The 27638-nt window shown below is 43.2% G+C and overlaps 2 protein-coding genes across 3 annotated transcripts; one reads left to right on the forward strand and one right to left on the reverse strand.

The window, feature by feature from the left end:
• Window positions 1–579: 579 nt before the first annotated feature.
• Window positions 580–9277, reverse strand: IKZF5 (IKAROS family zinc finger 5). The gene is made up of 6 exons (XM_040071517.1): window positions 9219–9277; window positions 6793–6858; window positions 5857–5948; window positions 5378–5540; window positions 4932–5114; window positions 580–1820 (listed from the first exon to the last, which is right to left on the reverse strand). Exons 4-6 carry the CDS (start codon window positions 5508–5510, stop codon window positions 883–885), a joined length of 1254 nt encoding a protein of 417 aa, XP_039927451.1. The 5' UTR covers window positions 5511–5540; window positions 5857–5948; window positions 6793–6858; window positions 9219–9277; the 3' UTR covers window positions 580–882.
• Window positions 9278–9371: 94 nt separating this feature from the next.
• ACADSB (acyl-CoA dehydrogenase short/branched chain) lies at window positions 9372–24151 on the forward strand. 2 transcript variants are annotated; one of them, XM_040071269.1, is made up of 11 exons: window positions 9372–9482; window positions 13561–13720; window positions 13997–14097; window positions 14572–14778; window positions 15222–15392; window positions 15884–16009; window positions 16380–16472; window positions 18486–18575; window positions 20075–20212; window positions 20983–21082; window positions 21759–24151. In XM_040071269.1, the coding sequence occupies exons 1-11, from the start codon at window positions 9441–9443 to the stop codon at window positions 21827–21829; spliced, it is 1299 nt and encodes a 432-aa protein (XP_039927203.1). In that variant the 5' UTR covers window positions 9372–9440; the 3' UTR covers window positions 21830–24151. The 2 variants fall into 2 exon arrangements, with proteins under 2 accessions (XP_039927203.1, XP_039927202.1); XM_040071268.1 differs by having other exon boundaries at window positions 9402–9482; window positions 13558–13720.
• Window positions 24152–27638: the final 3487 nt, after the last annotated feature.

Genomic DNA, 27638 nt, shown 5'->3' on the forward strand with positions numbered 1-27638 from the left:
TTTCTTGTTTCTACAACTCATGAATGACAGGCTTTTAGATCATTTTTTTCCTACCACAGTTTTATTCCTAATAACCTATTATCTTCTAGTTTTGTGCTAATAGTTAAATTAGTGTTTAAATCCTTGCATGAAGAGTTTAGACTATACTAAACAAAAACTTATTAACCTTCATCAGAGTAACTTTTACATCAAATCGAATTTGTATGTGAAAATCGCTTCCTTTTGTTCGAGTAGCCAGGTTTTTACGGATTTCTCCAAAATCACAGAATGGTTGGGGTTGGAAGGGGGCTGAAAGGAGGGACACCTTCCACTGTCCCAGGCTGCTCCAAGCCCCATCCTGGCCTTGGGCACTGCCAGGGATCCAGGGGCAGCCACAGCTGCTCTGGGCACCCTGTGCCAGGGCCTGCCCGCCCTCAAAGGGAACAATTCCTGCCCAATATCCCATCTAACCCTGCCCTCTGTCACCATGAAGCCATTCCTTCTACACTGACCTTTCATATTTTATGGATATGTATCTTGTCTTGCCTAGTAAACAATGTGGGAATTACATCCTATGGCTCAGGACACAGGCTCTGCTTCTCCACTTGCAGAATGTTTATTGGGATTAAGTGCAAGCAACTTAAATTTAGCAACCACGGCATGTAAATGCATTCCAACCCCTACAGCACTCTTGGCTTTTCTTTAAAGGCTACATATAAAACAGCAACCGAATCTGACACAAAATTCCCCTGGCAAGTTTTACAAGAACACGGAAAACAATTTGCCTCCTCCGTCAAATTGATTAACGTGAAGATTCCTTATGGGAATGTGCAAGCTTTCCATCAGCAAGTATGAAAAATAGACTGTAATATGTTAAAAAACTAAACGAAAGCGTGTTCTCAGTCAATGTTGATTATGCTGGCCTCTTGCGAAGTGGCAAGCGAAGTCGTACTTGTTTTTACACTTACACCCACAAATGTTACACTGGAAGGGATTTTCAAACCCGTGGCACCCCATGTGGATGGTGTAAAGGATATTGTCCGCAAAGTACATGTCACAGTGTGGGCAGTGGTGCAGGAGCTGAGGGTCCTGCACGGGCAGGGTTGGAGCCGGGGTACTCGGCTGGCTGTTGCTGATACTGGGCGTACTGGTGTGGGCACTGCGGTCGCTGCTGGGCCCCGCCACGGGACTATAGTTCCTCTGATTGGGCCGGGAATCGGGGCTGGTCGGAGAGGAGTTCTGAGGGATATTTGCTGACACAGCTGAAACGACTGCAGGTGCAGCAGGCTGCTGTATCATGAAAGGCTTTTCGTCCTGACAGGAAACGACGTCGGGAGAGGCCGGGTTTTGGTTTTCGGGCGGCAAGCTGGACAACTGTCCCGCTAACGTGGAGAGCTGGTTGAGAGGATTATCCACCATGAGGTCCTGCGGATCCCTCGGCAAGCCGCCGCTCGGAGCGGTTTTTGTCATGCCCTCGTACGCCTCAGTCTGGATACTGGGGATCTCATGGGTGAAATCGTTAAGGTAGTCCGGTTTCTGCACCACCATGGAAGGCGGACTCAGATTAATTAACGCTCTTCTGCTGTACCCCAAATTGCCGGTCTTCTTCTGCAGAACCCCCCACATCTTCTTGCTGCTCAGGGAAGACCTGGTGCCCTTGATGGGCACCATCTTGTGCTTGCGCCGGCGGTGGTGGGACAGGTTGCTGCGGTCGCTGCAGCGGAAGGAGCACAGCTCACACTTGTAGGGCTTCTCCCCGGTGTGGGAGCGCATGTGAGCCTCCAGGTGACGCTCGTAGGCCGAGGCAAAGGGACACAGGTGGCACCTGTGCGGCTTCTCCCCTGGAAAACCAGAACACGTTAGCCCATAGCGATGCCTGGGGAAGGCTGAGCTGGGACAGGGACTGCACAGAGCTAGAGAATAAAGCAGGTATTTATTGAAAGGCCTTTAGGATACGCCTTGGGCAGGACAAGAGCCTGGCCAGGGTGGAACCAAAATGGACACCAAATGGACGCCCGGTCACGAGGTCTCACACTTTTATAAGCTTTGGTCCTTTTGCATTTTGGGGTTTAATTGCCCAATTACAGGTTCACATTACAAAGTCCCATCCTTCTCTTTGTTGCTTATGCTTCTGGGCCTGAAAACTTGTAACCGTTGTCTTTTGTCTCCATCTGGGAAAGGACTTGTTTTGTCTCCCTGCTCTGTGAAGGGAGTTTATTAACACTTAATATGAGGCTCAGAACTGCACCCCTAGGCAGCATAGAATCTGAAAATATGAAAGCTAAAACTTAAGGCATGAATAGCGCCTCAGAGTGCCTGGAAAAGCCTTTGTGTGGAGCACAGAGTGGCTCACTGTGAGCTGCTTGTCAAACTTCAGCCAGCCTCAAGCTCAGCTGGGTGTCCTGGGAGAGTGGAGAACACTGGGACAGCTCTGCCTCACCCAAGGGATCATCAGCACTGGGAGCAATCCTGAGTGGAACCAGCACAACGCACAACCTGCCCGGGAACTGCAGCAACAACGCCAAGGGCTGAATGCAGTGATGTTTGTGTGCTGCCCTTAACTGGATCCAACCTCTCCCTCGCCCATGGAGAGCACAGGGGAACGCAGGAATGTCCCTACCACCAAAATGTTACTGTTCCTCACGGTAACTCAACACTGAGGCAGGGCATCCTTCTGGGACCTCCAAACATCCCTATTCCTAAACAGCCTGGAACTACCACCTAAACAACCCCCACACACAGGCAGCCACACAAGAACCAGGCTTTGAAAAAGGATCCTGTGGCTGAAGAGTTATAAGAGAGAACAAAAGCCAGGTATTCCCTGGAGAGCTGTGTGCTCTTCCAGACGGGAGATGGGATGGTGATCAGGGAGACCATCATCTCCTTTGCACATGCAGAACTCTGCTCTCCTATTAAATGAAATGTATGGATACTCACATTAACTCTAAAAAAAAATACTCAGAAAACTTTGTAACATAATAACAGGGCAACACATTTGTAACAGAGCACTTCAGGACTTCTGATTTTCCCTTAATGGATTGATCTTCTAGGAGTTACAGATCCAGGGCTGCAATGTCAGAAGTGCCTAAAGGATCTGGTGATGTGTATTCAGGTGCTGAAATGAAAGATCATCTTACTCTTCCTATCTAGAGAGCCAGCTCAATTCCTAAATCCCTGTCATGTGACTGAAGAGCATTCCACAGTTTGGAATCAGTCTGGGATAGACAGATTTCTCTTATTCCCCCTCCATCTCTGGCTCTCCAAGAGGAAATAAATCAATTTTTGTGCTAGTTCTAAGTACCTTCTTTGCACCAAGTAAAACCATGATTTCTCCATGGGCATCTCTCTGCACTCATATATATACACACAAGATGGATAAAGATCTGGAGACTTGGCAAAAAGAAGATTGGCAAATTCTCTGTGAATGCAGGGAGTTTGTCAATCTGATTTCATTCTAAACTGGTTACACAGAGAGAAAAGTTTTGCATCACACGTAGCACAACGCAGCTGGTGAACTACTCATTATCTGCTGTCAGACCCAGCATGAAGCCAATCCTGCAGCAGGCTGCACTTAGTGATAATAACAATAATGATTGCATGATGATGCCTGGGTCACAGCTCCTTTGGCAGATGTCCAGGATGCTGTACCTGTTTATTACCCTGCTCTGGGGCTGTGAGTCAGCTGCCACTTCCCTGTTTTAATGCTGACTCATCTGAGCATTCAGGGCACAAGCAATCCATCTCCTGGCCCTCTGCCAGCCTGCCAAGCAAAACAACACTCAGGCCTTGGATCCTCTTTCCTTTAGTGAAACAACAAACCAAACCAGGAAAACCAAACCAAAATAACTCTTTGCTTGTTCTGGAAGACACAAGAGAAGAATTTACCAGGTTTTCAGAACCTAAACCTCAGAACTCTCTGATTTCTGGTTGGTTGCCATTCCCTACCCCATTATGCCCTGTTAAAACAAACCAACACTGCAGGGCCAGAGCAAGGAGCCCCAGCTTCCCCAAAATCCGCCCAAGGAGCTACTGTGTGGAAGGAATGGATCTCAGCAAAGTGAGAATCTGCCTAACTAAACCTGAGGAGAGCTACAATTACATCCCAGTTACAACAGGCGAGTCCCAAAACGCCACCTACCCAAGACCACTGAAAAGAGACACTTGGAAGATTTGGGACAGTCCACACCAGACTGGAAACCTGTAAAAACTTTCATTCTTTGCAGGACACAATTTTTTTCTGCTCTGCTTAACACCCTGAAGCCTTCTGTATTGGTGTGATACACCTGACAGACTTCACTAGCACCTATCTTTTTGTTTTCTCTCATTTGCCATGAAGTTGGAGCTTTCAGAACAGTTTAGGATATTCTGACCTATATGAGAATTTTGCTTTTCAGGTTTATACATTCAACAGTGGCAAATACTCCTTAACAAGCCACAGTTGATAATTTTTTCTGTTCCCTACTGATATCAGTCACTTACTTGATGGTATGTCCTCACATTTGAATATTGTATCCATAACTTTATTCTTATTACTATGCTTTGTACTTCTACATCTAGAAAGCTGTACAGAACAGGAATAATTTCATGGCTAAACAACAGAGGAAGAAAAGGCCCTGTAAAACTCTGTGTAGGAACGTGTACATTAGTCGATTTTCTCACCAGCACAGAAAAACTAGAAGATATTTTTAGGGTCCTTCAATTGATATTGAAGCTTTCATGCTAAACTTTACTCCCATATAGTTATAATAATCAATATCAGCAGGAACGTGCACAGTTTAACGGGGTCATGACACGCCTTTACAAAAATAGACTATAAAAACCCACCAATGCCCAGTTATTGTTAAAAACTCTCACACTGCTTCAATTTGCCAACTCCTGACATGCAAATCCCAACGCTGAGTGAACACCCCAAGGGCTCCCAGCCAAGCAGAGCAGAGCAGAGCATCCCATACCTGTGTGGATCCTGATGTGCTCTATGAGCCGTGCTGTTCCTTTGCTGGCGTAGTTGCAGTACCGACACTTTAACTTTCCATCAAAAGTCCTTTCAAAGCCATCCACCAACATTCCTGAGTTTTCATCCAGTGAAACTTCCACAGAAGGATGATCCAGGCCATTCTGATCACCTTCTGTGCCAGCTGTGAACAGTGCAACACAGATTTTAGTGAACAGTCTGTGGCACACCAAATGCCAAATAGCTTTTGCTTCTCCCTGCCCTTGCTCTTTAAATACAGAGAATTACAAAAACACGCCCTGATTAAAACAAAGGTACATACACATCCTTTTGTGACATGAAAATGACTATCAGAAATGCTTCCATACTGCTGCAGCATCACCTGGACTGTGAACAATGAAGTCACTCCCCAAAAAAATCACATTTAGGGTACTGGAATCAGCTCACCTCCCTGGAGAGTCTCCACTTCCTTGTCACCAGTAACTGATCCAGAAATCATATTGACATGGTGAGTCTGCTGGGTCAGATATTCCTGAAAATCTTTCACAAAATCCAATGGTTCTGCCTTCTTTTCCCCCATAATGACTCTTTCATTTAAAACCTCTCGTGCCTAGAAGGGAAAATGTTTTCAGAACACAAGTGTCGTTGAATTTGGCTGCATTCATTAAAACAAGTTGACATTTTGGGTTGGATTTTTTTAAGTGAAGAATTACTTTTATCACACAGCATGAGTCAAAGAACAAAGAACCATAAGAATATTGGGCTTTGAATTTTTAGCTCGTTAAAGGTGACCAAATCAAATTTATGGGGAAATTGCTTTCAGCAACAAGTAAATTACATAAAATAGTAAATAAAATTTAATTTTTAAAAAAAAAAAAAAAAGTAATAATAAAGATCAACCTACCTCAAAAAAAAATGGATCATACCTGAATTTTAGTTCCCTGCTAAGTAGCAAACATGCTCCAAAATGTACCCCAACACGTCAGATAAAAAGCAGAGTACAGCTTCTCCACTTTCCCTAAAAGGAATAAAAAGGAAATGTGAGTCCATTACTCTTCCCAACACCCAGGAGTTAAAGAAAGAAACTTGAAAAATATTTGTGTTCGCAAGACAGGGCTCTAACACTCTGCCGCTCTGAATTTTATTAAAATAATCACACTTCCAGTAAAAGTTTTTCAAAGTTTCAAAGTTTTTCTGCTTCCTGGATATCACCTGAAGGACATTTCTGACTCACTGATGTTTTCCAACAAACATCTGGCTCCAAAAAACCCCAGATTTGGGTCAGTCAGTTATGAGAACTGCAGTGGTGGGAAACAAGTGAATGTTGGTGATGAGCAAAGCTGGAAAGAAGCCTTAGACAAAGCACTGTTTCACAGTTCTCCCAAAATTTTACTTTCCTATCCTGAGTAAGTCTGAAGCCAGTCCATTATTTTGCACCGAAATGATTAAAACAGTCCCCAGAAATCAGTGGTCAGGGTTGTTTTGGGGAGGGTAAATAACAAACCTCTATAAAGTCTCAATTCACAATGAATTTGGGAAGACAGAGCTTGGAATACAATTGGAAGGAGATGAACAAGTCTGTCACATTATTTCTGCAGATTATAATCAGAAATAATTTACAATAAGAATGTTCTTTATTTTTAATAGGTACTTAGATGACCAACAGCAACTCCAGTTCAGAGCTCCAGACCACATTTAACTATCTTCTCCTGTGTATCCAAAGCTCCTAACAGATGTTTGTTCATTTTTGGCATCCAGATGAGGATGTTCTTTCACACCTTACCTGAGTGTGCTCAACTCCCAGCATTGATTATTACCCTTAAGTAAGTGTGGAACACATCTTTATGTTTCTGTCTACCTACCCTCTTCCAGGTGTCACCAGCCTCCTGTAGGCTTAAGTTAATTTGTGTTCCATTTGTTGGTGTCTCCTGCAATAAAACAAAGACATCAGGATATGATTTATAATATTAAAGACATCTCTAATATTGAAGATATGAAGAGAAAATCAGGACAATGTAACATAGAGTCCTGACCAAGCCAACTTTCCATGAATTATCACGAGAAATGACAATTTAAAATCAAACCATTCGAAACATCAAAGGTTTGTGTTATCACAGGAGAATCTGTGTGTGCCTTTGGGTAAGGCACTAAAACTTATTTCATAGAATCCCAGAATGGTTTGGGTTGGAAGGGACCTTAAATCCCATCCAGTCCCACTCCTGCCATGGCAGGGACACCTCCCACTGTCCCAGGCTGCTCCAAGCCCCAATGTCCAACCTGGCCTTGGGCACGGCCAGGGACCAGGGGCAGCCACAGCTGCTCTGGGCACCCTGTGCCAGGGCCTGCCCACCCTCAGGGAACAATTCCTGCCCAAAATCCCATCCATACCTACTCCCTGTCAGTTAAAAGCCATTTCCCCTTTCCTGTCACACCAGGCTGTTGTAAAATCTCTCACCATCTTTCTTTTGTCCTTTCACGTACTGAAAGGCCACAATTAGGTCACCCCAAAGCCTTCCCTGCTCCAGGCTCAACAACCTCAATCCTCTCAGCCTTACTTGGTTGCACTGATTGCTTTTAAAAAGCATTTAATTTTGAAAGAAAATGACATAAAATTTCACGAACAGGTTAGGGATCAACTGCATAAACCTTCCTTTCTCTACCTCACTGCCTTATCATGAAAACACTCATCCTTTTCTTTTCACCACTGCAGGGAAGTCACCACAATTTAAGCATGACCCCAAAGCTCCCATTTGTATGCTCAAACACTTCTGTGATTTTATGTGGCATTTTTTAGAGCCACACAGCCAGCAGCTCTCCTTCTCAGGGGAGAATGACGCAAATCTGATCCTTGCTGTGTCACTCCTGCAAACCAGAAAATGCAGTTGTAATCCTCAGAAACCGAGCAGCCCAGCTCGTGTTTCCCACACCAGGGATGGGCTAATCACACTGGGTGTTACCCGAGCTCTGCTGACACAACCACACCTCCTCCAGCCTCACACGAGCAGGAGCAGAGAACTCCTCGCTCATTTTCCACCCAAGGCACAACTGCTGCACTCAACAGTGGTCACAGCACTGAGGTGAGCTAAGGCTGCTGTCAAAGAACATGCCAGGATGAAATATTCTGCCTAAATGATGCTGCTAAGGAAAGCAGTTCATAGAGGACACCCAGCAATTTCACACACACAGTCAGAACTAATCCGGCAGTAATTATAAGAGAATAAAATATCTATGAGGGCATGTATGCAGTAAGGGAATAAAATCACTGTGAGCAGATGTATGCATCCCACCTTCTTCTAAGGAACCCAGGGGGAAAAAGAGGGGTGTTCTCTGTTCCATCTTTTTTGTAGCAAATAAATCAAAGCAGGAAGGATTCCAAACTCCATCCAAGCCCTTCCTGGTCCTCCTGAAGGAGTTTGGACCGTGGGACAGAGGAGTGAAGCACAGCATCGGTGGCTGCCTGTGACCTGTCATCAACCCCCAACACTGCTGGTGGATCCCACGCCTCCTCCTCCGCTCAACGGGAGAGAGGGAAGGGACACGGCCACGGGAAACGTCCCAGAAACACGCGTGTGCCACTCTGGGCTCCTCGGGACAAGTGACACCGAGCTTCTGGAGAGGATCCAGTGAAGGGCGGCGAAGATGCTGAAGGGACTGGAGCATCTCCGTGCCCAGGAAAGGCTGAGGGAGCTGGGGCTGTTCAGTCTGGAGAGGAGCCCCTCAGCTGGGTGTCCCTGGGTGTCTCCGTGTGTCCCCGTGTGCAGGGAGGAGCAGAGCTCTGCTCCAGGCCGAGCAACGACACGACAGCAACGGGCGGGGATTGATGCACAGCAACTTCCACCTGCACATGAAGAACTTTACCGCGAGGGTGACAGCGCTGGAGCAGACTGCCCAGAGAGGGTGTGCAGTCTCTCTCACCGGAGATATCCTAGAGCCTGTCCCATGCGCTCTGCGATGGCCCTGCCTGAGCAGGGAGGTGGGACCGCATCGATTCCTTCCAACCTCACCCGCTCTGCGCTCCTGTGATCACAGCGATCCTGCGATTTCAGTAATTCTGTGATTTCTGTGTCCCCCGGTTTCAGCTCCAAGGAGCAGCCTCGGGGCTGCGCCGCTGAGCCGGCCCCGCTGCCGGCGGGGCAGCGCGGCCCTCCCCGAGCGCTGCCTGCCCCCCGTCCCCGCCGCCCGGCTCCGTCACGGCACAGGGAGGCCCCAGGAGGAGAAAGGAAATAGGAGAGGGAAAGAGAAGGAAGAGGAGCACAGAGCAGGGAAGGGGAGGACGGGCAGCACTCACCGCCGCCGCCCCGCGCCGCTCCCGCCTCCCGCCGCCGCCATATTTGTTGTGCCTCCCCCCGGCCCGGCCCGGCCCGGCCCGGCCCCGCCCACCGCAGTCTCGCGAGACCCGCGCGCGCCGGCGGGAGCGGCGGAGGGGGGCGTTGTCTCTGACGTCACCGGGGCGGTGGTTCTGACGTCACGCGGGTGGCGGTGGTCGTGATGTCACGGGGCGGGCGCCAAAATGGCGGCGGCGGCGGGCGCTTGGCTGAGGGGCTGCGCGAAGGTGACGCCTCAGGGCGGGAGAGGGGCGAGGGGAACTGGGGTCAAGGGAACGCTGCACCGTGTCCTGCTGAGCTGTTGCAGCTCCCGAGCCTGCTGGGGCTGCGTGGGGGTGTCTGCTCCGGGGCTCGGAGCTGTCGGGCTGCGGGGGCAGCTCTGCGAGGCGTCGGGGGTGGTGGGGGAAAAGTCCTTCTCTCCTTCTGCCCTGCGAATCTGTGTGTGGAGGGGCGGTGTTGAGTAACTTCGTGCTAAGCAAAGTTCTCGTAAGTCCTACGGAATGGTTGCGAGGAGGCTGCACCGTCCTGGCAGCAGAGGCGCTTTGAGGTCTCCTTTAGTTCTGTATCAGCAAAAGGTTCTTCCCTCAGAGGGTGCTGGCACTGCCCAGGCTCCCCAGGGAATCGGCACGGCCCTGAGGCTGCCAGAGCTCCAGCAGGGTTTGGACAGCGCTGCCAGGGATACCCAGGGTGGGATTTTGGGTTGTCTGTGTAGGGTCAGGGGCTGGACTGGGTGATCCCTGTGGGTCTCTTTAAATTCGGAATATTCTTTGTTTTTCTAAACACACTCCTGGCGCATGAGGTGTGATCAAGACATGCAGGGACCCAGTGTTGTTGCCACATGTGCCTTGGCTGTGCAGGGTGAGATGTGCTGGCTTGGCACCTTCTCATGCAGCTCTCTGGTGTGTTGTGGCTCTGGAAATAAACTGAAATAAAGAAAACAAACCCCAGAAATGAAGGTGAGCTTCCTATTGCGAGGCTTCTCTGCTGGGAAATTGGAGCTGTATGGAAACCAGCTGGGGTGGATGCAGGAGTGGAAGTCACCAAGGCGAGCAAAGTGAGCTGAGGAAAACATTGCTCTGGGTTTTTCCTGTCTATATCTTAATGCTGCTGCCAGGCCCAGCATTAAAATCTTGTTTCAGATTGTAAAACAAACAGAAGGAATCCAGGAGAACTGATCTTTTAAAGAGCTGAGGTGGAGGTAAGAATTGAGATAAACAGAAAAATCAATTTTATCAGCAACCAATTCTCAAAAGCCTGTGTTTAGCAGGGCAAGCAGTCTGAATCCTGCAGCAGCATAAATCACTACCTACACAAGAAGAGCAGGGAAAAAAGGCAGGGAAGCAGCATCCAAAGATTTGAGTAAAGCGCATGCTCTTTAAATAACTGCCTGAAATTAGTGATACTACATGGCCTCTAAAAAAAGAAAAGGTAAACAATAATGTAGTGACTTGATTATTTATGTAGTTTTTAAACCTAAATGTTGAACTAAAACATAATTTCCACATGGGCTATCTTTCCTCTGGCCCAGCTGTGAGTTGCTGCTCTTTGTGTGGCTGTTGCCATCATTAATCCCATCCCTTGGATGCATCCCACTGGTTCTAAAACTTTTTAAGGTGAGAAACCTTTTTAGGAATATTCCTTTCCTGCCGCAGCACCGTTTCGGTCGCGTCTCAGACAAGAACTTACCAAAGCGTTGTTGATGAGTGTCTGATCCTTTGGCCACCTTTCCCTGCCACTCTCAGGGAAAGTGATGGGAAGGAGGGAGAGCCTGGGGTGCTTTCAGGACAGGTAATCCCAGATTGCTGTGAGGATGCTGAGGCCCTGGCACAGGGTGCTCAGAGAATCAATCTCTTGCCACCCCATCCCTGGAAGTGTCAAGGTCAGCTTGGACAGGGCTTGGAGCAGCCTGGGACAGTGGAAGGTGTCCCTGAGCATGGCAGAGGGTGGAACTGGATGGGATTTAATGTCCCTTCCAACCCAAACCACTCTATGATTTTATGCTTTATATTCCCAGTGATTCACCTTATTTGTGCCACCATGGAGGAGAACGCTCTTTCCTTTGTGCTTGGAAATGCAGCAGTGGAAGGAGCAGGAAGTGTGTGTGGTTTGCAGCCCTGTCACTGCTCAGGAGGCAGCACGGTGTTAAACAGAAACGTGCATGTGTGTGCTCAGGTTTTTCCTTCTCAGACCTTGCCAAGGACAGACTTGCACAGGTGGATGTTTGCACACCTGGGTGTCAGGTGACCCCAGCAGAGCTGCATGTTCTGCAAACAATCCATTCCTGCCTGACTGCTTCCAGAACATTGTTGCCTGGGGTTTAATCTCTATTAAAACAACTTTTTCTTTATTCTGTGAAGGCACACAGTGACTCCAGTAACTCCATCACCATTTGAAAACGTTGCTGACCATCCACATGTGTTCATAACTTAGCCCTGCTCACCAGTCGTTGTTTTATGTCACCAGGGGTGTTGGATGTGAATAAACACTGAATATTCACATCAATATTTATTTTCTCTCTTACCACCTCTGACTGTTTGCTGTTGGGTTTTATTTTATGCGCAGCTGCTTGTGCCAAAATCAGGGTTTCCTTAACACAGTAGACTTTTGCTTTTGTCTCCAAAAGAGTTCATCGATGTGTTTTACATCAGTTCTTCAGCCAGGGAGATGACAAGTGTTGAAAGCCAACATGAAAGAGGGGGAATTATTAGAAGGATCAAAGGAATTTTTACTTCCTGACCCCAGAGTTTCTGCTGTTTTTTGAGGAATGCTGCTATCACAGTGTGCATTGTGGAATTGCCCTGTGCTCTGTGAGCTAAACAGGCGCCTGCTTAGGGCACAGCCAGTCTGTTCCTCACTCTGGGGTTGAGAATGAGTGCTGCCAAAAATGCGTGTTGGCAGACGTGTTTTCATACACTTTATGGCACAGCTGTGTCTCTCCTGGGCGTTTCTGTCAGCAGCTGTCGTGGTGAGACATTCGTGTCTCCACACTTGAGACCCACGGAGCAGAAGTGACAGAAATCTGTCGCAAAGATCAGGTCTGTGGACATCAGCCCCAGAGTGGGTTTGGGGAGCTGTGAGAGCGGAGCAGAACCATTGTTCTGTCCTGCTGGTTTTGAGACACAGTCAAACTGGGCTGCTTTTCAGGAATACATTTTAGCTACTGCTGGCCCATTACTTTTTGAGCCAGATCCTTTATGCCAACTTCCCTTAAAATCCTAAGAAATTGTTCTGTGTTTGGAAAGCATATTGACCTTCTTACCAAACTCACCTTTCTAAATCAAGCCTGCTGTGAGGTAATTAAGTCTTTGAACACAAAAGTTTTTAGGTTTCTGTGTGTAGCTTCCTCCCAAAAGCCTCTGTACCGTTCATTTTTGTGACTTTTGCCACATTCTCTTAATGCTATTCCCCAGAGTTAAATGCTCAACCTCTGCTCTTTTGGTTGAATAACCAATGCTTCTTGAAATCATTGTTGTATATTTTGGACAAATGGGGATCATAAGCATAAATCACTTAATTTTAGTTCCTTCCCATGGTTTTAAAATGAATCAAACAGGGCTCATTAATTAATAGTTACACTATCAGCATACTGGGATTTTAACTGTATAGAAATTAGCTGTACAGAAGCATTCAAATGCCAGGACTTTGTCTACAAAATGTGTGCTTATTCTGAAAATCATTAAGTGGTGGATAAGAATTCAGTTTGAACACACAAATACACAGTGCAGTTTAAAGTTAGGCCCTTTCACAGCAAAATACCAATAATCCACATGAGGAGCTGTCAGATTGCTTTAGAAACAAGAGCTGCTGGTCCCTAGAAAAGCAGGGAGAAAGCTAAAATCAGTCATTAAAGCTGGCAGGCCTCTAAAAGTAATTGTATTTGATATTTACTCTTAATATATTTGTTAATGGAAGTATTAATTGTTGAAATATACACTCGGTACTCTGAATATTGCTGCAGACTTGCAAAATCATCTATCAAAATAAATACTGCCAGCAGGGTTTATTTGCTGTAAACACTAAAATTGACTAAAAAAAATGTTGGTGCATACTTTGTAGAATAGCCTTGTGTTAGTAAACTTCCGGATAGAAAACTGTTTCACGTTAAAAGAAAAGCAATTAAAGGATATTTTCTTTTAGGACACAGGGGAGGGGGAGGTTATATTTTCTCGAAAAGCTTTCAAGCTGAACATTCAATGTAAGTTATATTTCCTGATCATTTACTGAATAAAAGCACTGAGTAAAGTTAAACATTGCTGTCTGCATACAAATGTAACTGTTTGCATGTTCTGTATTTGTTGCCAGCAGCTGAGAAGACAGGTGCCAGCACGCTTGGCTCCTTGGAGGGTTTCTCCCTGTGTTTTTAGATCTTCCAAATCAGAACTCAAGCCAAATCTAGCCAGTGATGGACTTGTCTGTGCTCCACTTCAAACGTTCACCGAAGAGGAGGCCATGCTGAAAGATATGGGTAGCTATTATCTCTGGAGTTAAAGTTCTGAAATGTTCTAAGTAAAAGGGATGATTTAGCTTAAAATTCTGTTTTCATTATTTATTTCTAGTCAAATGTTGAGATTTTTGCGGGGGCGGGAATTGTGCTTTATGTCTTGTGCTGCTTGGGCCACTTACTTTTCTGGGAGAGTCAGAACACATGCATGACCTGTCAGAAGCACCACATTCCTGTTCTGTTGATCCCCAAGGAGATTGTTGGAATATTTACACATTTTCTTTCTTCTCTTTGTTACAGTGACCAAATTTGCCCAGGAACGAGTTGCACCTTTCGTGCAAAAGATGGATGAGAACGCGAAAATGGAAGATTCCATCGTACAGGGATTGTTTGAACAAGGGGTCTGCACACTTTTACCTAATCTTTCATTTGGAAAGCAACATCATTTAATGAATCTCTAACTATGCCTTGTTCAGATTCTAAGATGAAAAGATTGAGGGATATAATTGAAATGAACTATGAATCATTAAAACTTTTGGAGCTGTCAATCTCATGACAACTTTCTTTACAGCATTATCGCTCTCCATCTTTTACTGTAATTTTTTTTCCATCTCCTCCATACCACATACTTCACCTTATCTTTTAGTTCCTTGTCTTCCTCACTTTTTTTTTCAGTTGGATAAGCATAACTGGATGCTGGAAAGGCCATGACTCCAGGTGTTGATGGAGAAGAAAGCCAGGAGTCCTCTGTGCCTTACTGGGCAGCTATGAGGACTTATATTGCCAAAATCCTGGTGTTCATTCCTGGATTCAATGTTAGCCTTTCCAGTTATCAGGACCAACAGATTTATATATTTGCACCTTTACTGTTTCAGCTGATGAGTATTGAGCTTGGGGAAGAATATGGAGGAACTGGAGCTTCATTTTTTTCAATCATATTGGCAGTGGAAGAATTGGCCAAAGTCGATCCAGCCGTGGCTCTTGTGTGTGAACTCCAAAACACTCTAACGAATAAGTTGTTTACCACCTATGGAACAGAAGAACAAAAGAGAACTTACCTGCCCAGGGTGTCTAAAGATACAGTGAGTCCAAGTCTTACTTTACTTAACTATTAAAATTACATTATTGCTTAGTAATGTTAGTGGGATTTTTTATTCAGTGACTAATGTGTGTCTGCAGCTCTGGAAAATGTGTGTGAACTTTGAAACACTGGTTAGAGCTGAGATCTGTGGGGATATAGATACATCCTGTCATCAGCAGCTGAGAGGTAAAAGTGGAAAGGCACTTATTAGTTTCATTAAAATTTAATTTACTGTGGAAAAGAACTGTAAAGCAGTTGACTTTGAGAGATGTGTAATTACACAGTGTTTCTATTCTTAATCTCCATAGCTGAAATTCAGTTCCTTTAATGCAGTAGGTTAAAATGTTTGAATTTAAGAGACTTATGCTGGCTTCTAAGTATTTTCCTTGTAGGATTTATTTATAGTTGTAAAACTTAAATTGGCTTTTCCCCTTTCCTTGGCAGCTAGGGAGTTTCTGTCTTTCGGAGGCTGGGTCTGGCAGTGATGCTTTTTCCTTGAAGACTCGAGCTGAAAAGAAAGGAGACTTCTACATCATCAATGGCTCAAAGATGTGGATTAGCTTAGCAGAGGATGCAGGAGTTTTCTTTGTCATGGCAAATACAGACCCATCCTTAGTAAGTTGCTGCAGAATTCTTGCATTTCAGTGACAGCTGCTGATGTAAGAAAATACTGGTTTTATATTAATAATCTGATGTTGGAGGTTAATACTCTGTGCACCTTTTCCTAGCTGATTGCACACCTTTAAAAATATTTCCCAGCAAAACTTGGGAAGCTGGTGAGCAATTTAATGAGTTCCTCCAACCAGGGGAAATAAAAATGTCAGGATCATGGCTGCTTAGATGGAGAGCACAGCACTGGTGGTGTTCTGAGTAACAGGACTTAACAGTCTTATGTTTTTCTAACCTTTCTGACTTAGCTGGCAAATTCCTGTTGTTAAAAGGCAAAGTGGAAAGCTAAAAAGTGTTCTATAGTAAAGTATGTCCAGTAAAAAATGACATAGCTGAATATGCAAGAACCAGGTTTGTCCCCAATGTGGATGTAGGTAGCAGATTTGGAGGGATTTTGGTATGAAAACCAGGTTTTGATTACTTTTTATTCCCCCCAGGGCTACAGAGGGATTACATGCTTCGTAGTGGATCGCAACACAGAGGGGCTTCAGGTGGGGAAAAAGGAGGACAAGCTGGGAATCAGAGCGTGTTCCACCTGCCCAGTCACGTTTGACAACGTGAAGGTATTGTGAGTTCAGCTGTTGGAGCATAATTTGTATACAACTGGAACCTGACCACACATAGGGAAAGAACATGAACTAAATTCCCTATTTTTTTCCCCTTGGACACACTGATTGTTGGACATATTAACATTTTCTTCCCACAGAAGTCTAGAGAGGGGCTGGATTTCTTAAATTTTGATGTAGATTTTCTCAGTCATCAGTTTATAGCCATGTTAATCTGGGAATGCTCTAATCAGGTTTCCTAGGAACCAAATTGTGGTTTATGTTTTATGCCTTCCCCTTACAAAGAACAATTGATAAAACTTGTGAACCCTTTTAGGAGTTGCAAAGCAAAACAGAGCAGCAGTAATTGGGTGGTTTTATTTTTTAGGTTCCTGAGAGCAATATCCTGGGACAAGTTGGACAAGGCTATAAGTATGCCATTGGAATGCTCAATACTGGCAGGATAGGGATTGCTGCACAGGTGGGTGATTTGGTTAATTACTGAGCTCAGCCAGGATAAAATTTGAGTTGAGACTGAAAATTGTGGAATATTTAAAGCTGTTTAGAAAATACTTTATTAAAAGCTCAAGTGCCACTAGATGTCACTGTTCCCGTAGCAAAGTTACAGTGAAGGTGGCAAAATTCTCCTGGGGTGACATAAGCAATAGACTTAAAAAGCATTAAATGGCAATTAGCTTGTCTGTGGTCGTTAACTTATTGCTACTGAATTATGTCCACGTTCTTGTCTTCCACGATGAAAATTTATTTTACAAAGAAAACTAACTTTGGGAAATTCAGCACACTGAAATGTATAATGTTAATGCTTCCAGCTGGGATTGCATGGGGCTGGCAAATGTAACCTAGTGCTAACTGATTTTTAACTTACTTAAGTTATTCAACTTATTTATAAAAGTCAACTTATTTTTAAAATAAGTGTGATTTTTCTTTAGCAGAACTGTTCCAGTTCAGTGTTGTTTTTGAAAATTGCGCTGTATGGCATCTTGGGGGAAAATATTTACTGACCTTGGAGTTATTTCAAAATGCTGTATTTTGCTGTAAAGTCAGTTTGGATTTCAGAAGGCTGCTGATCTCAATGGAAATCAGGTTCAGCCCTAGAATAAAATTACTTGTGATAAATTTTTATATTTTTAATTTACTTTTGAAAGAAACCTTTTCTTTGTTTATACTTTGGTGTGCACTATTTCTATACTACCAATCTCTTTATCTTTTGCCCTGGTTTGCAGACAGACCAGAAGAAATCATCATGAAATTGAGATTTTCCACTGAGCTGGCTTTTCCATCATTTCTAAAGATTACCTCTGAATCTGATATGGCATTTAAAAAGGGCTGTGGGCCCCACTGTTCCCAGAGATATAAATAATATAAAGGCTCTGGCAGTAAAACACATGATCTGGATTTTACTCTTAATTACTCCAAGTTACACCTTAATTAAAAGTTAAGGTCAGGTAGTTGTTATGTCTTAGCTACTGCTTTCTTGGCACCTTCAAATTAAGAGAAATGGACTTGACAAGAACAGCAGCTCTAAAGCCCTGTGGTATTGAGTTTAGTTTTGCAGCAGTAATCGTTTTAAAAGATAATGAAGATCTTATAAAATGTAATTGTGGCTTTGAAAACAGTTTCAGGTGGTTTTAGTGCAAGGCTGCTGCAATATTATTACAGGTGCTGAAGTTTATGTTTTCGGTTGTTCTAATTTGACAAATCTGATAATGGGGGTGATCAGCAGCAGGCTGCAATATTTTATTTTTTTGTTTCCCTATGTATCTTTTGGGGTTTTTTCTGTTGTACATCATTAAAGGTAGCTTTTCTAAGCTGCCTGATGTGAGACTTTACTGCTTCTGCCGTTGTGGAAAGACAAAACTGATCTAAATTCTTCTACAATTGTTCTGCAGGGTTGGAAGATAGTCCAAAAAATGTTCTCTCTCCTTCCACTCCACTAAGTTTCTAATTTCTGAAATAAATTGCTAATTCTGGCGATTCAGTCTGGTGTCCTCTAGAAAATGAGAAATTATTTTGATTATGAAAATAGTTTTGATTAATCATTCAGATTATTTTTCCTTTAACGGGGTAATGTAGATCTATAGATCTTCAGTTTACAGTCATTTTCTTAAGCAATTACGAATTTTCCAAGAAAACACTTAATATTTTTGCAATTACAGTTGACCCTTAAGTTTTGTTCAAAAAATGAGTGGCAGTGTTTTCACAAATATTTGCCTGTGGTAAGAAATGGGCATGTAATACGTTTGTTCCTCAAACTTTTATTTATTATAACTTACCTCAGTTTGCCTGATAACTGTAAAACTTTGGCTCTTAGGATTTTCTGTAGAAGTTTTAGCAATATCTAGGTAGGAAGAAAACAACTTTTCTCCTGGATATCAACCTGCCTGACCAGAAGTTGACCAATTATTATCCATCTCCATTAGGTGCATTCAATTAATCAGTTTTTTTCTGTCCCAATCCTTATTTTTCCTTACAGATGCTAGGACTGGCCCAGGGGTGTTTTGACCGTACAGTTCCCTACACAAAGGAGCGAGTCCAGTTTGGGAAAAGCGTGTTTGATTTCCAGGTACTTGTTAATGGGCACATGTTACCTCCAAGAAAGAACAGTGACCACAGTAAATAGTAAAATTAATATTATGATTTGCATAATTTGTGTTCCACTTCACGTCTTGTCTCTCCTCCTCAGTATTTGAGAAGAATTTTTCAAAAAAAATTCTGGATGAGCATTCATCTGCCACGTAAAATTAATCAATTCAGTCCTGTGTGCCTTTGCAGGTGCCGCACAAATAATTTAAAACTTAAAAATATTATTGACATATTCCTTTTGCTTGCTAACTTATTGACATTCTGTGAAAATAATACACGTGGAACTGCCTTCTGATTTTAATATCACACTATACTGACTGTGCTCCAGTTTTTATACCCTTTCATGAGGTGTAGGGGAAGGGCTTTTTCTGGAGGCACTAGAAATGATAAAAAGATGAGGAAAACCGATTGAATTATTAGATTTCCTGTGTTGTACAAAGACATTTAGTTTTCATTATAATATCTGTTTCTTGCAGCGAAAAGGACTCTTTTGTTGCAAAAATGATGTATAGTTTAATAAGGAAGATACATAATTGTAATTACTATAGTAATTTTCATGTTAAAAGAAACCTACATCTCAGCTGAAGAGAAGGAACATTAGCAGTACTCATAATTTATGTAAATTTTAGGAAGCACTCATAGATGCCTAGGAAATGATTGGAACTACGTCTTTTGAATGGGAAATGGAATTTATAATTGCCAAATCATTTTGGTATTTTGACCTGCCTATATATTTCTGCAGATCTGAGGGAACGGTGTTAATGTTCTAATAAGATGAAAGATTTCATTGTGTTTTAGACTACTAAATGTTCATTTTCCATGATCATAATATTTGGGTGTTCTTAAATAAACCCATTCTTCTGTAATACCATTCAGATGTGAGCTCCCTCACCTCTTTCCTTCCCCTTGAATCCATTCCTCAGTCGTGTCCTCTATACCTCTAAGCTGCTCCTAAATCTTGTCTTGTGCCTGTGGGACAAGGAAAGGAGTTGTCACCTTGCTAGTTCTCCACTTTATTCAGGGAATGCTTGTTTACCAGTCTTCCTTGGTTGAGCTCATTAGGGAGCCAGACCTGGTTTTGTCTCAATGAGCAGCTGCAGAATGAGAACGCAGCTCTGACTTCCTCATGCCTTTGTAATCCCCAGGAGGATGTTAAGATTGGGATCAAATTTTCCTTTATATTCTTGGGTTTGAATAGGTAACCCTCTGTCCAGCCAGTCAGGCAAAAAGAACCCCAGTACTCCTGAATCCAAGAGCAGGAAAGGGGGAAAAAGGACTGCAATTCCTGAAAGCACTTCAGTGGCCCAGGAGTTCTCCCAGCCTCTGTCGATAAACACAGAAGGAACACAGAATTTCTTCCCACCCGAATTTCATATTTTTATTTTAGAGGGCAGGTACATTCCGTGGCGAGCAGAATGGTTGTTGCTGGGAGCTCCAGGGGGGCTGTGGCTCTGTCTGAGTGCTGTGCTGCCCTTGCAGGGGATGCAGCACCAGATTGCCCAGGTGGCCACGCAGCTGGAGGCTGCCAGGCTGCTGACCTACAACGCGGCGCGGCTGGCGGAGACGGGCAGGCCGGCCATCAAGGAGGCCAGCATGGCCAAGTACTTCACTGCTGAGGTACCTGCAGCTCCCTCACTCCAGGCCTTCACTCCCCTGCTGCTAAAGCTCCTTCTGTTACCCAGCGTGTAACTCGTCATTCCTCTGTGCTGTGAAATCTCTGGATGTATTTTTATCTCGGACGCCGCGTGCCTGGAGGTGTCCAAGGTTGGCTTGGAGCAGCCTGGGCTAGTGGAAAGTGTCCCTGCCCATGGCATGAGGGTTGGAATGAGATGAGTTTTAAGATCCAAACCATTCTGTGTTTCTCAGTCTATGCACAGAATCTAAAGTAAGTTGCCAAAGAATAAGCTGCTCATGCCCCTAAGTAAAATTTTTAAAACCAACCGACGACACTAAAAGAGGAAAGTGAATTAATACTTTCACTTATCCAGAAAGATTTCATTTTCTCAGAAATCTTACTGTGGTATGAGAAATGACACTGTAAAGAGTTCATTTGTGACCATTTCAGCTCTGCTGGTCACATCTGTGAGCCGTAAAATGACTCAAAACTGGATGACTTCTCCCTCTTTGCAACTGCTGTCTTGCACACCGCTGCTGGTCTTTTGCACAGAAATTATTGCTGTAACAATTAGTGAAGTCCCGATGTCTCCGATTTATGTCATTTTTATTCTAAAATGGCTTGCTGAAGATGAATACCAAAATACCCATCCTTCTTCCCCCCTGTTCTTGTGGCTGCTTTATTCCCTGCTTTGTTATTAATTAGGTGCAAAGTAGAGGTTTTACCACCACTGTGATGCAGTTGAATCCTGAAACTCTGAAACTCTTCATAGGTTGCGACACTGACAACCAGTAAATGTATTGAATGGATGGGAGGTGTTGGATTCACCAAAAATTACCCGATAGAAAAGTACTACCGTGACTGCAAGATAGGTGAGTGACACTTTCTTACCAAGTATCTCTTGTAGCTTTAGTGCTGTTAAAGTTTGAGGAAGAAGGGCTGGCTGTTTTCCTCAGGATATTTTTTTCCTTGAGACTGTATCAACACTAATTCGAAGGCTCAGATATAAAACTTTAGGTATGAATGTATGTACATGCAAGGCTAGTTAAAATATTTCATGAGATACCGACAAAATACAGACACAAACACTGTGTCCCATTCTATTAGGAAAATTTCTGTTAAAAACTAAAGAATTGAAAATACCTTCATTGGCCTTAAGATCTGAATCCATGTGGAGTTTTCTTTTCAAGGCTTTCTTGCTTATCAGGATAATCCTTGGACACAATCCTTTGATATTTTTAACAATATTATCCTTGGGGTTTTATTCTAATAACGTTTGGAACTTCTTCAATTTTGTTGGCTATTTAAGAATTGCTTTAAAGGAAAATATCTTGGTGGTGCCAGCCAGAAAAGTGCTTTAATTGTTACAGATAATAAAATATGAACGCTTATAATATTATATAAATAATTATAATTCTGTGCTAGTACTTGCACAGTAAAGCTTCATTTCATAATTGTTCTAATTGGAATTTAGGATGATATTTTGGTCTCTCTTCATAAGTTCACTGTGGGTTTAGAGTCTACTAATTTGTTCTCTTCTGATTTCAGGTACAATATATGAAGGAACTTCAAATATCCAGTTGAGCACAATTGCAAAATTCTTAGCACAGGAGTACTGAAACCATAAGGACTTTCTTGATGCCATATGAAAATTACTTCCCTGAACGCTGATTGTGAATTACCCATTTATTTGTAATTACAGAAGGCATTGATGACACCATAAATAAGAATACATCATCACAGTGGAATCATAGGGAAAACCATGAATTCCCCATTGCAGGAGAGTGAGTAATTCATGTGAAATCATGAATTCCACATTCAAATCCAAACTTCTTTCTGCCTGAGAGACTTCCAAGCACTGGATTTAGCTCCCTTAGCTCATGCCAGCAGTTCATCTCCACTTGGAGATTTCAAAGTGCAAACAAAGGAACCCAAATCCCTGGCATTTCTGTTAATCCACCTGGGAGAAGGGGCTCTCCACGTGCAGCAGAGCTGGCGTGTGGAGTGGAGCTGCAGTTGGGACGTGCTGCCTGCATTAGCATGGGGTGCAAAGAGGGAGCAGTGCTGGTTTCCTCTCTCCCAGGTGGAGTGATGTCTGTGGAGCTGCTGTAATTGGAGCCATTTTTACAGCAGCCCTCAGTGTGTTCTTAAGGATATCTTTGTAATTAAGCCCTTGCAGCCCCAATTTGTACTCCTGAAAGTACAAAGTGGATAATATCCACCTCCCTTTCCAGCCTTCTCTGCAGTTAAGGGTTTTAATCTAAGAGCCTATTTATAGTTCTCCTTTCATAAAAGGTTGAGTTGAAATCTTTCTGAAATAGGGTTAAAAAAGCTCTGGTAGTTCTGCAAAAGGACAGATACAAGCTGGGTAATGGGAGTGCTGTGAGACTACCTCCCAGTGGCCTTTCCACATTCATAGAATTTTACAAACTTTAAAGGGAGGCACTGTTAATTTGCAGCCTAGAATTCCTTGCTCCTGGAAGTTTGTGGTTCTCTAGCACAGTTTTTCCCTTTTTTTTTTAAGAGAGAAGAAAGGGCAGGGGGTTGGGGAGTATTTGATTTTTTTATTTGTCTCTGTTTACTCTAAAATTAGACATTTTATTTACAGCAGAAACCTCTTCAGTGCTGGAGAGCTAATTAACTAATAATCAAGAGACAGGAAGCTTAATATATGAAAAATCATCCTAATTGCTGTAATTGGCAATCTGTTTCAAGTGTTTTGGGGAGGGAAGGATTGGTTTTCTGGTTTTGACTGACTTAGAAGAATCTCATTTTTAAAGCTCGCCTTTCACTGATGATTCACTCTGAGTGGAGCTTAGAACATTATAGGCTGAGACTCCCAGAGGATTTCCTGGAAAAACCAGGGCAAGTGACACTTAACAAGTGGGATTTGTAAAACAAGCAGTGCCTTAGACAAAGAAACAAGCAAGGATGAAAAGCACTATTAAAAAGTTCTCTGACTTCAAAGGGAAGTAACTGCTTTAGTGAATTAATCCCTGTATATACAGGCTTTGCCTGTTAATGGGCAAAGAATTACTGTGGTGATTATCCTTTTGCCAATAAAAAAGCCCCTCCCATATCAGTTTGGTCAAGAGCTTTGAGATTTTCAAAAATACAAGAGTAGGAAGGTAGACTAAACGGTTTCTGAAGTTTTCTTCTAGCAATATTGTTATTAATCATTATCATTATTAATGCACTTTAGATTTGTTTGCAGGCTTTCTATCAGCTGAATTCAAACAGCTGGGAAAATTTAGATTAGAATTAAGACTACACACACCACAACATGTAACTACATTTATTCTACTTAACACAGTCTATCTGTGAATCTAAACTAATCATAACCACACTGCAAAATGCTTGGGTTAATGCTGATTCCTGTGCTGAGCTGTGCCGAGGTGAGGCAGCCCTTGAGTGCTGAGCTTTGATCTGCTTTGCTCACGTGAGTGTCCACAGAAAACAAGGTTTGGTTTTTGCTGTCATCTCCTGGTTTGAGACACTCTCAGCTTGGCATCTGCAGTTTTGTGTGAGACTGAGGGCTGGCAATGCTTAGCTGATTCAATACAGTGCCAGAAGCAAACCCTTTGTGGAGGAAAGTGCAGAGTTCTTTGGAGGACTGTCAAGAGCTGGATATCCAGGATTATGTAAAAAGACTCTGTCTTTGTGTAGAACTGCATCAGGTATCCATTTGAAAAAATAACCAGGGTAAAAATGAGATTAATGTGATTCCTCACAGTCTGATATGGGATGCCTGAGTCTAGGAAACAACCTGAACATCCTCACCAGCTATTCAACAGCAGCTGATGAGCTGCTTTTCTCGTTAAAGCAAGGTCAAGCCTTTAACTAATGTTACAGCTGTAAATATTTCATGTCTTTGTTATGTATGCTGTATTTTGTACACAGTTTTGAAAGAAATAAATTGTGTATTGTATTTGTATACGAAATTCTGTGGAGGAATATGTGCACTGATCAATTACAACCCCTGAGTAACTTTCCTTGTTGTTTTAAATGTTCAGGTGCCTGTGTGGAGAGCATTGGCTACTCTAATCACTGATTCTGGGGACAGTTAACTTGGAGAGTCACAGGATGGTTTGGGTTGGAAGGGACCTTAAATCCCACCCTTGCCATGGGCAAGGACACCTTCCACTATCCCAGCCTGCTCCAAGCCCTGTCCAGCCTGTTCCATTGCTGCTCTGAACTCAGATGTTTGGTTAGGAATGAGAAGTGCTGTGCTGTTGTCCAGGAGCTGCCTAGAGCTGCCTGTCCTCGCCAGCCCTTGTTCTGGTTTGGGACAGGCATTTTTGGGTGTTAATAAATGGCAATTCTACATTTGGCACTGTGGGCACAGGCTGCAGACCCGGTGTGGGCAATGCTGGGAGGCTTTCTGAGCTTTTAAACTGCTTTATATACTCAATATGTATTTTATTAGTGACTTTTCCCTTTTTTTGCTCTTAGTCCATCCAGTCTTGTCCTGGAAGAGCAACTTCAGTACCAAATGTTGCATATGAGCTTCCCTGGTTAGAAGAAAGGACCTGTATTGAGAATGTATTAAAAAGTGCCTGAATTTTGTTTTTAACTTGAAACAATGCTAATCTTGTATATCAGTTCGTGGTTCTCTAATAATCTGTCATTTAAAATTGTTACCAGATCTTGCAGGTGTTGTACCAGGAGAGAGTGACTGTGTCATGTCAGGTTTCTCTAGGTCTGTTCTGGTTGGTGATCAAGGCAGCTTTCCACTGAAGGGTTTAATCACTACTTGGGAAATACTCAAATACAAGGGTTTGTATCCTCTTTTCTATGCTGTTGTTCTTTCTTTCCGATTTTCTTTTCCCCATGTAAAGATTGTGTTAGAAAGGGCTCACATGAACTACAGAGTTGTTCTTTGGGAGCCTTTTGCCGTGTAAAGACTTTTCTAATTAACATGTTGTTGCATTTCCACTTGAAAATCTTTTGGTGAGAGACACATTTCAAGTTCTTCTGCCAAGCTAAGCTGGATTGGAAGCCCAGTCTGCTTTGAGAGCAGCTGTCTGACTTCCCTGAGCTGGTGCTGGATACACAAAAGCTGAAGAAATGCTTTTCCTCTGCCCCAGAATGTATTCAGGATAACTAGAAATAACCAGTGTGTTCCCTAATAGCTTGTTTAATGTTCAAAGGAACATGCAGTGTATACACTGTAACATTATTTTCTGGTGAAATATTTAGAAATATAAATCAAAAATATGTGCAGTCTCACTAGACAGTAATAGCATTTTCATATTTTTTTGTCTTTCAAGATCATTTGGATTTACATCTTTCTGAAACTGTTCTCTCTCTCTCTCAGTAACTGTGGGGCTGCTAACACTGGAGGATTTAGACAAACTGAAAAAAAGCCAAGTTTTTAGTGAGGCTGAAGAGGGGCTGTTTGCTGCCTTCAGTCAGGAACATTTGGCCAAGTCTCAAGCCATGACCCAGCCCTCAGTGGAACAGAATCATTTTCTGATCATCCTTCTCACCACGTTAGGTTTGCCACAAGTGTCTTGGATGTTTTTGGCTTGAATTGTTTTCAAGGACACTCTGTAAAATTCTTCTGTTCCCTATTTTGCATCCTAAATATGCAAATTAAATGCAAGGTTTTCAGTATAAGCAGAGCAGGTTTAATTTAATACTGTGTTGCTGAGGTTTTCTGCTCTTGTTTAGATCATACACGAAGACATGATAATTACACGTTTGACATTAGCTTCTCCGGACACTTTTTGGTTTTGTGTAGAAGAAATTTGCTAAACTGATGTAAAAAATAATCCAGGAATAATTAAAAAATAAAAGTTAAGGTTCTGAAAGCATAGTTTAATAGTGAAAAGCTCCAAAGAACTTGTTTGGTCAGTGGAGCTGCTTAAGGTAGAGTTGTTCCTCTCAGTGTCTATCCAGCCAGGCTTCAGAAGGAAAGTAATTTTCTGTTTAATTGCAGCAGTACCTACATTTGATTGATAAGGCAGGTTATTTTAACTGTTGCTTGAATAATAAAAGCTGGGTTCAGCAGGATATTTGTCATAAAATACACTTGAGTGCCATGCAGGATTCACAGTTCCCAAGGACCAAAGGAAGGTGCAGCGCCAGATCCTCCATTTAATGCTGGGAGGATTTTAGCTCTACTGTACTTTGACTTCAGTGATCCAATTTGCAGAGATATACAATTCTCTGGCAGTAATGCAGCTTGCCATTATTTAATAATAATTATTTAAAATGTGCCTTGTAACCCTTGTGCAAGAATCTGGGCTGCAGGGGGGGTGCTGGTTGTGCTCTGATTCTTCAGGGGCTGACACAGCGCTGGGTTAAAGCACCCGATGGTCTGGTGTCTCAGACTGTTCTAATTTAATAGCAAACCTTCCCTGTCCTGCTGCTTCTATTTAGAAGTGTCCAAAAATCCCTCTTCTTTTTTTTTTTTTTTTTTTTTTTTCCCCAACTGTAAAAGCCTTCTGGCACTAAATTACATCTATTCCTTGACTGAAACATATCTGCTCTATGCTAACCTCATTATCCAGGAATGATTTCTAGAAGAGGAAGTGGAGAATAATTAAATCATTCCTAACTGAAGGAAATGCTTCGCAGAACTATGCAAATTCCAATTTGGCCAAGATGCTGTGGTTTCAGATTCTATTTCTGGGAAGGGCACAGGGAGGAACAGTTATTTTTGGAGTCACTGGCAGCTGCGTTCTGGCTGCGGTTTTTTTTCTCTTACCTTGGGCTGGGACATCCCTGCTGAGGAGGGAGCACAGCTCCTGCCACCACACTCCTCAGTGCCTGTCCTGCTCTGAGTGCTGGGACATCAGACTTGTCCCCCCTGCTGCAGGGGTCACCTGCTTTGCTTGGTGCTGGCTGAGACCCTGAATTGGGGGATTTTCCTGCAAAATCTCGTCTCAGCCCCGATCTGAAACAGCGACGTGGCAGCAGTGCCGCCCTGCCCTCGCTGTCAACACAGGGCAAAGCTAGGAGGGGACAGGCACTTCCCCCACTTAGCCTGGGATACGGTGCCTGGAATAAAATCAGATTGCATTTTGGAGGCTGAAAATGAGTTTGCTGTGTGTGTTCTCAGCAGGAGTGCCTGGGCACGGCCCTCACGGGGCCCTGCGCTCGCATCTTTAGGTTTTTCACGTTTTTCCATCTGCAAATCTCACTCTTGCAAAGCTTAAAGCAAAAAGAGGGTAAACCCCCCCCCTCACAACTAGCTCTTTTGATGTGAGAATGTTTGCAAATATATTAGTGATGCGTAATTGATTTATTAATTGGGAAAAATACAATTAGCGTGCTGGAAGAGCGGCTTTTCAGTGCTCCACAACTTCTGTCTTTCAAGGAATCAGATTGCTGAAATGAGTTATACATTCAAGAAATCCACTTAGAATTAAGAACATGTGTCCTACTTTTCCAGCTTTTCCTTTAAAAGTTGCATGTTATAAT

Source organism: Hirundo rustica, chromosome 8 (genome assembly GCF_015227805.2).
Source record: "Hirundo rustica isolate bHirRus1 chromosome 8, bHirRus1.pri.v3, whole genome shotgun sequence".
Lineage (NCBI taxonomy): Eukaryota > Metazoa > Chordata > Aves > Passeriformes > Hirundinidae > Hirundo > Hirundo rustica.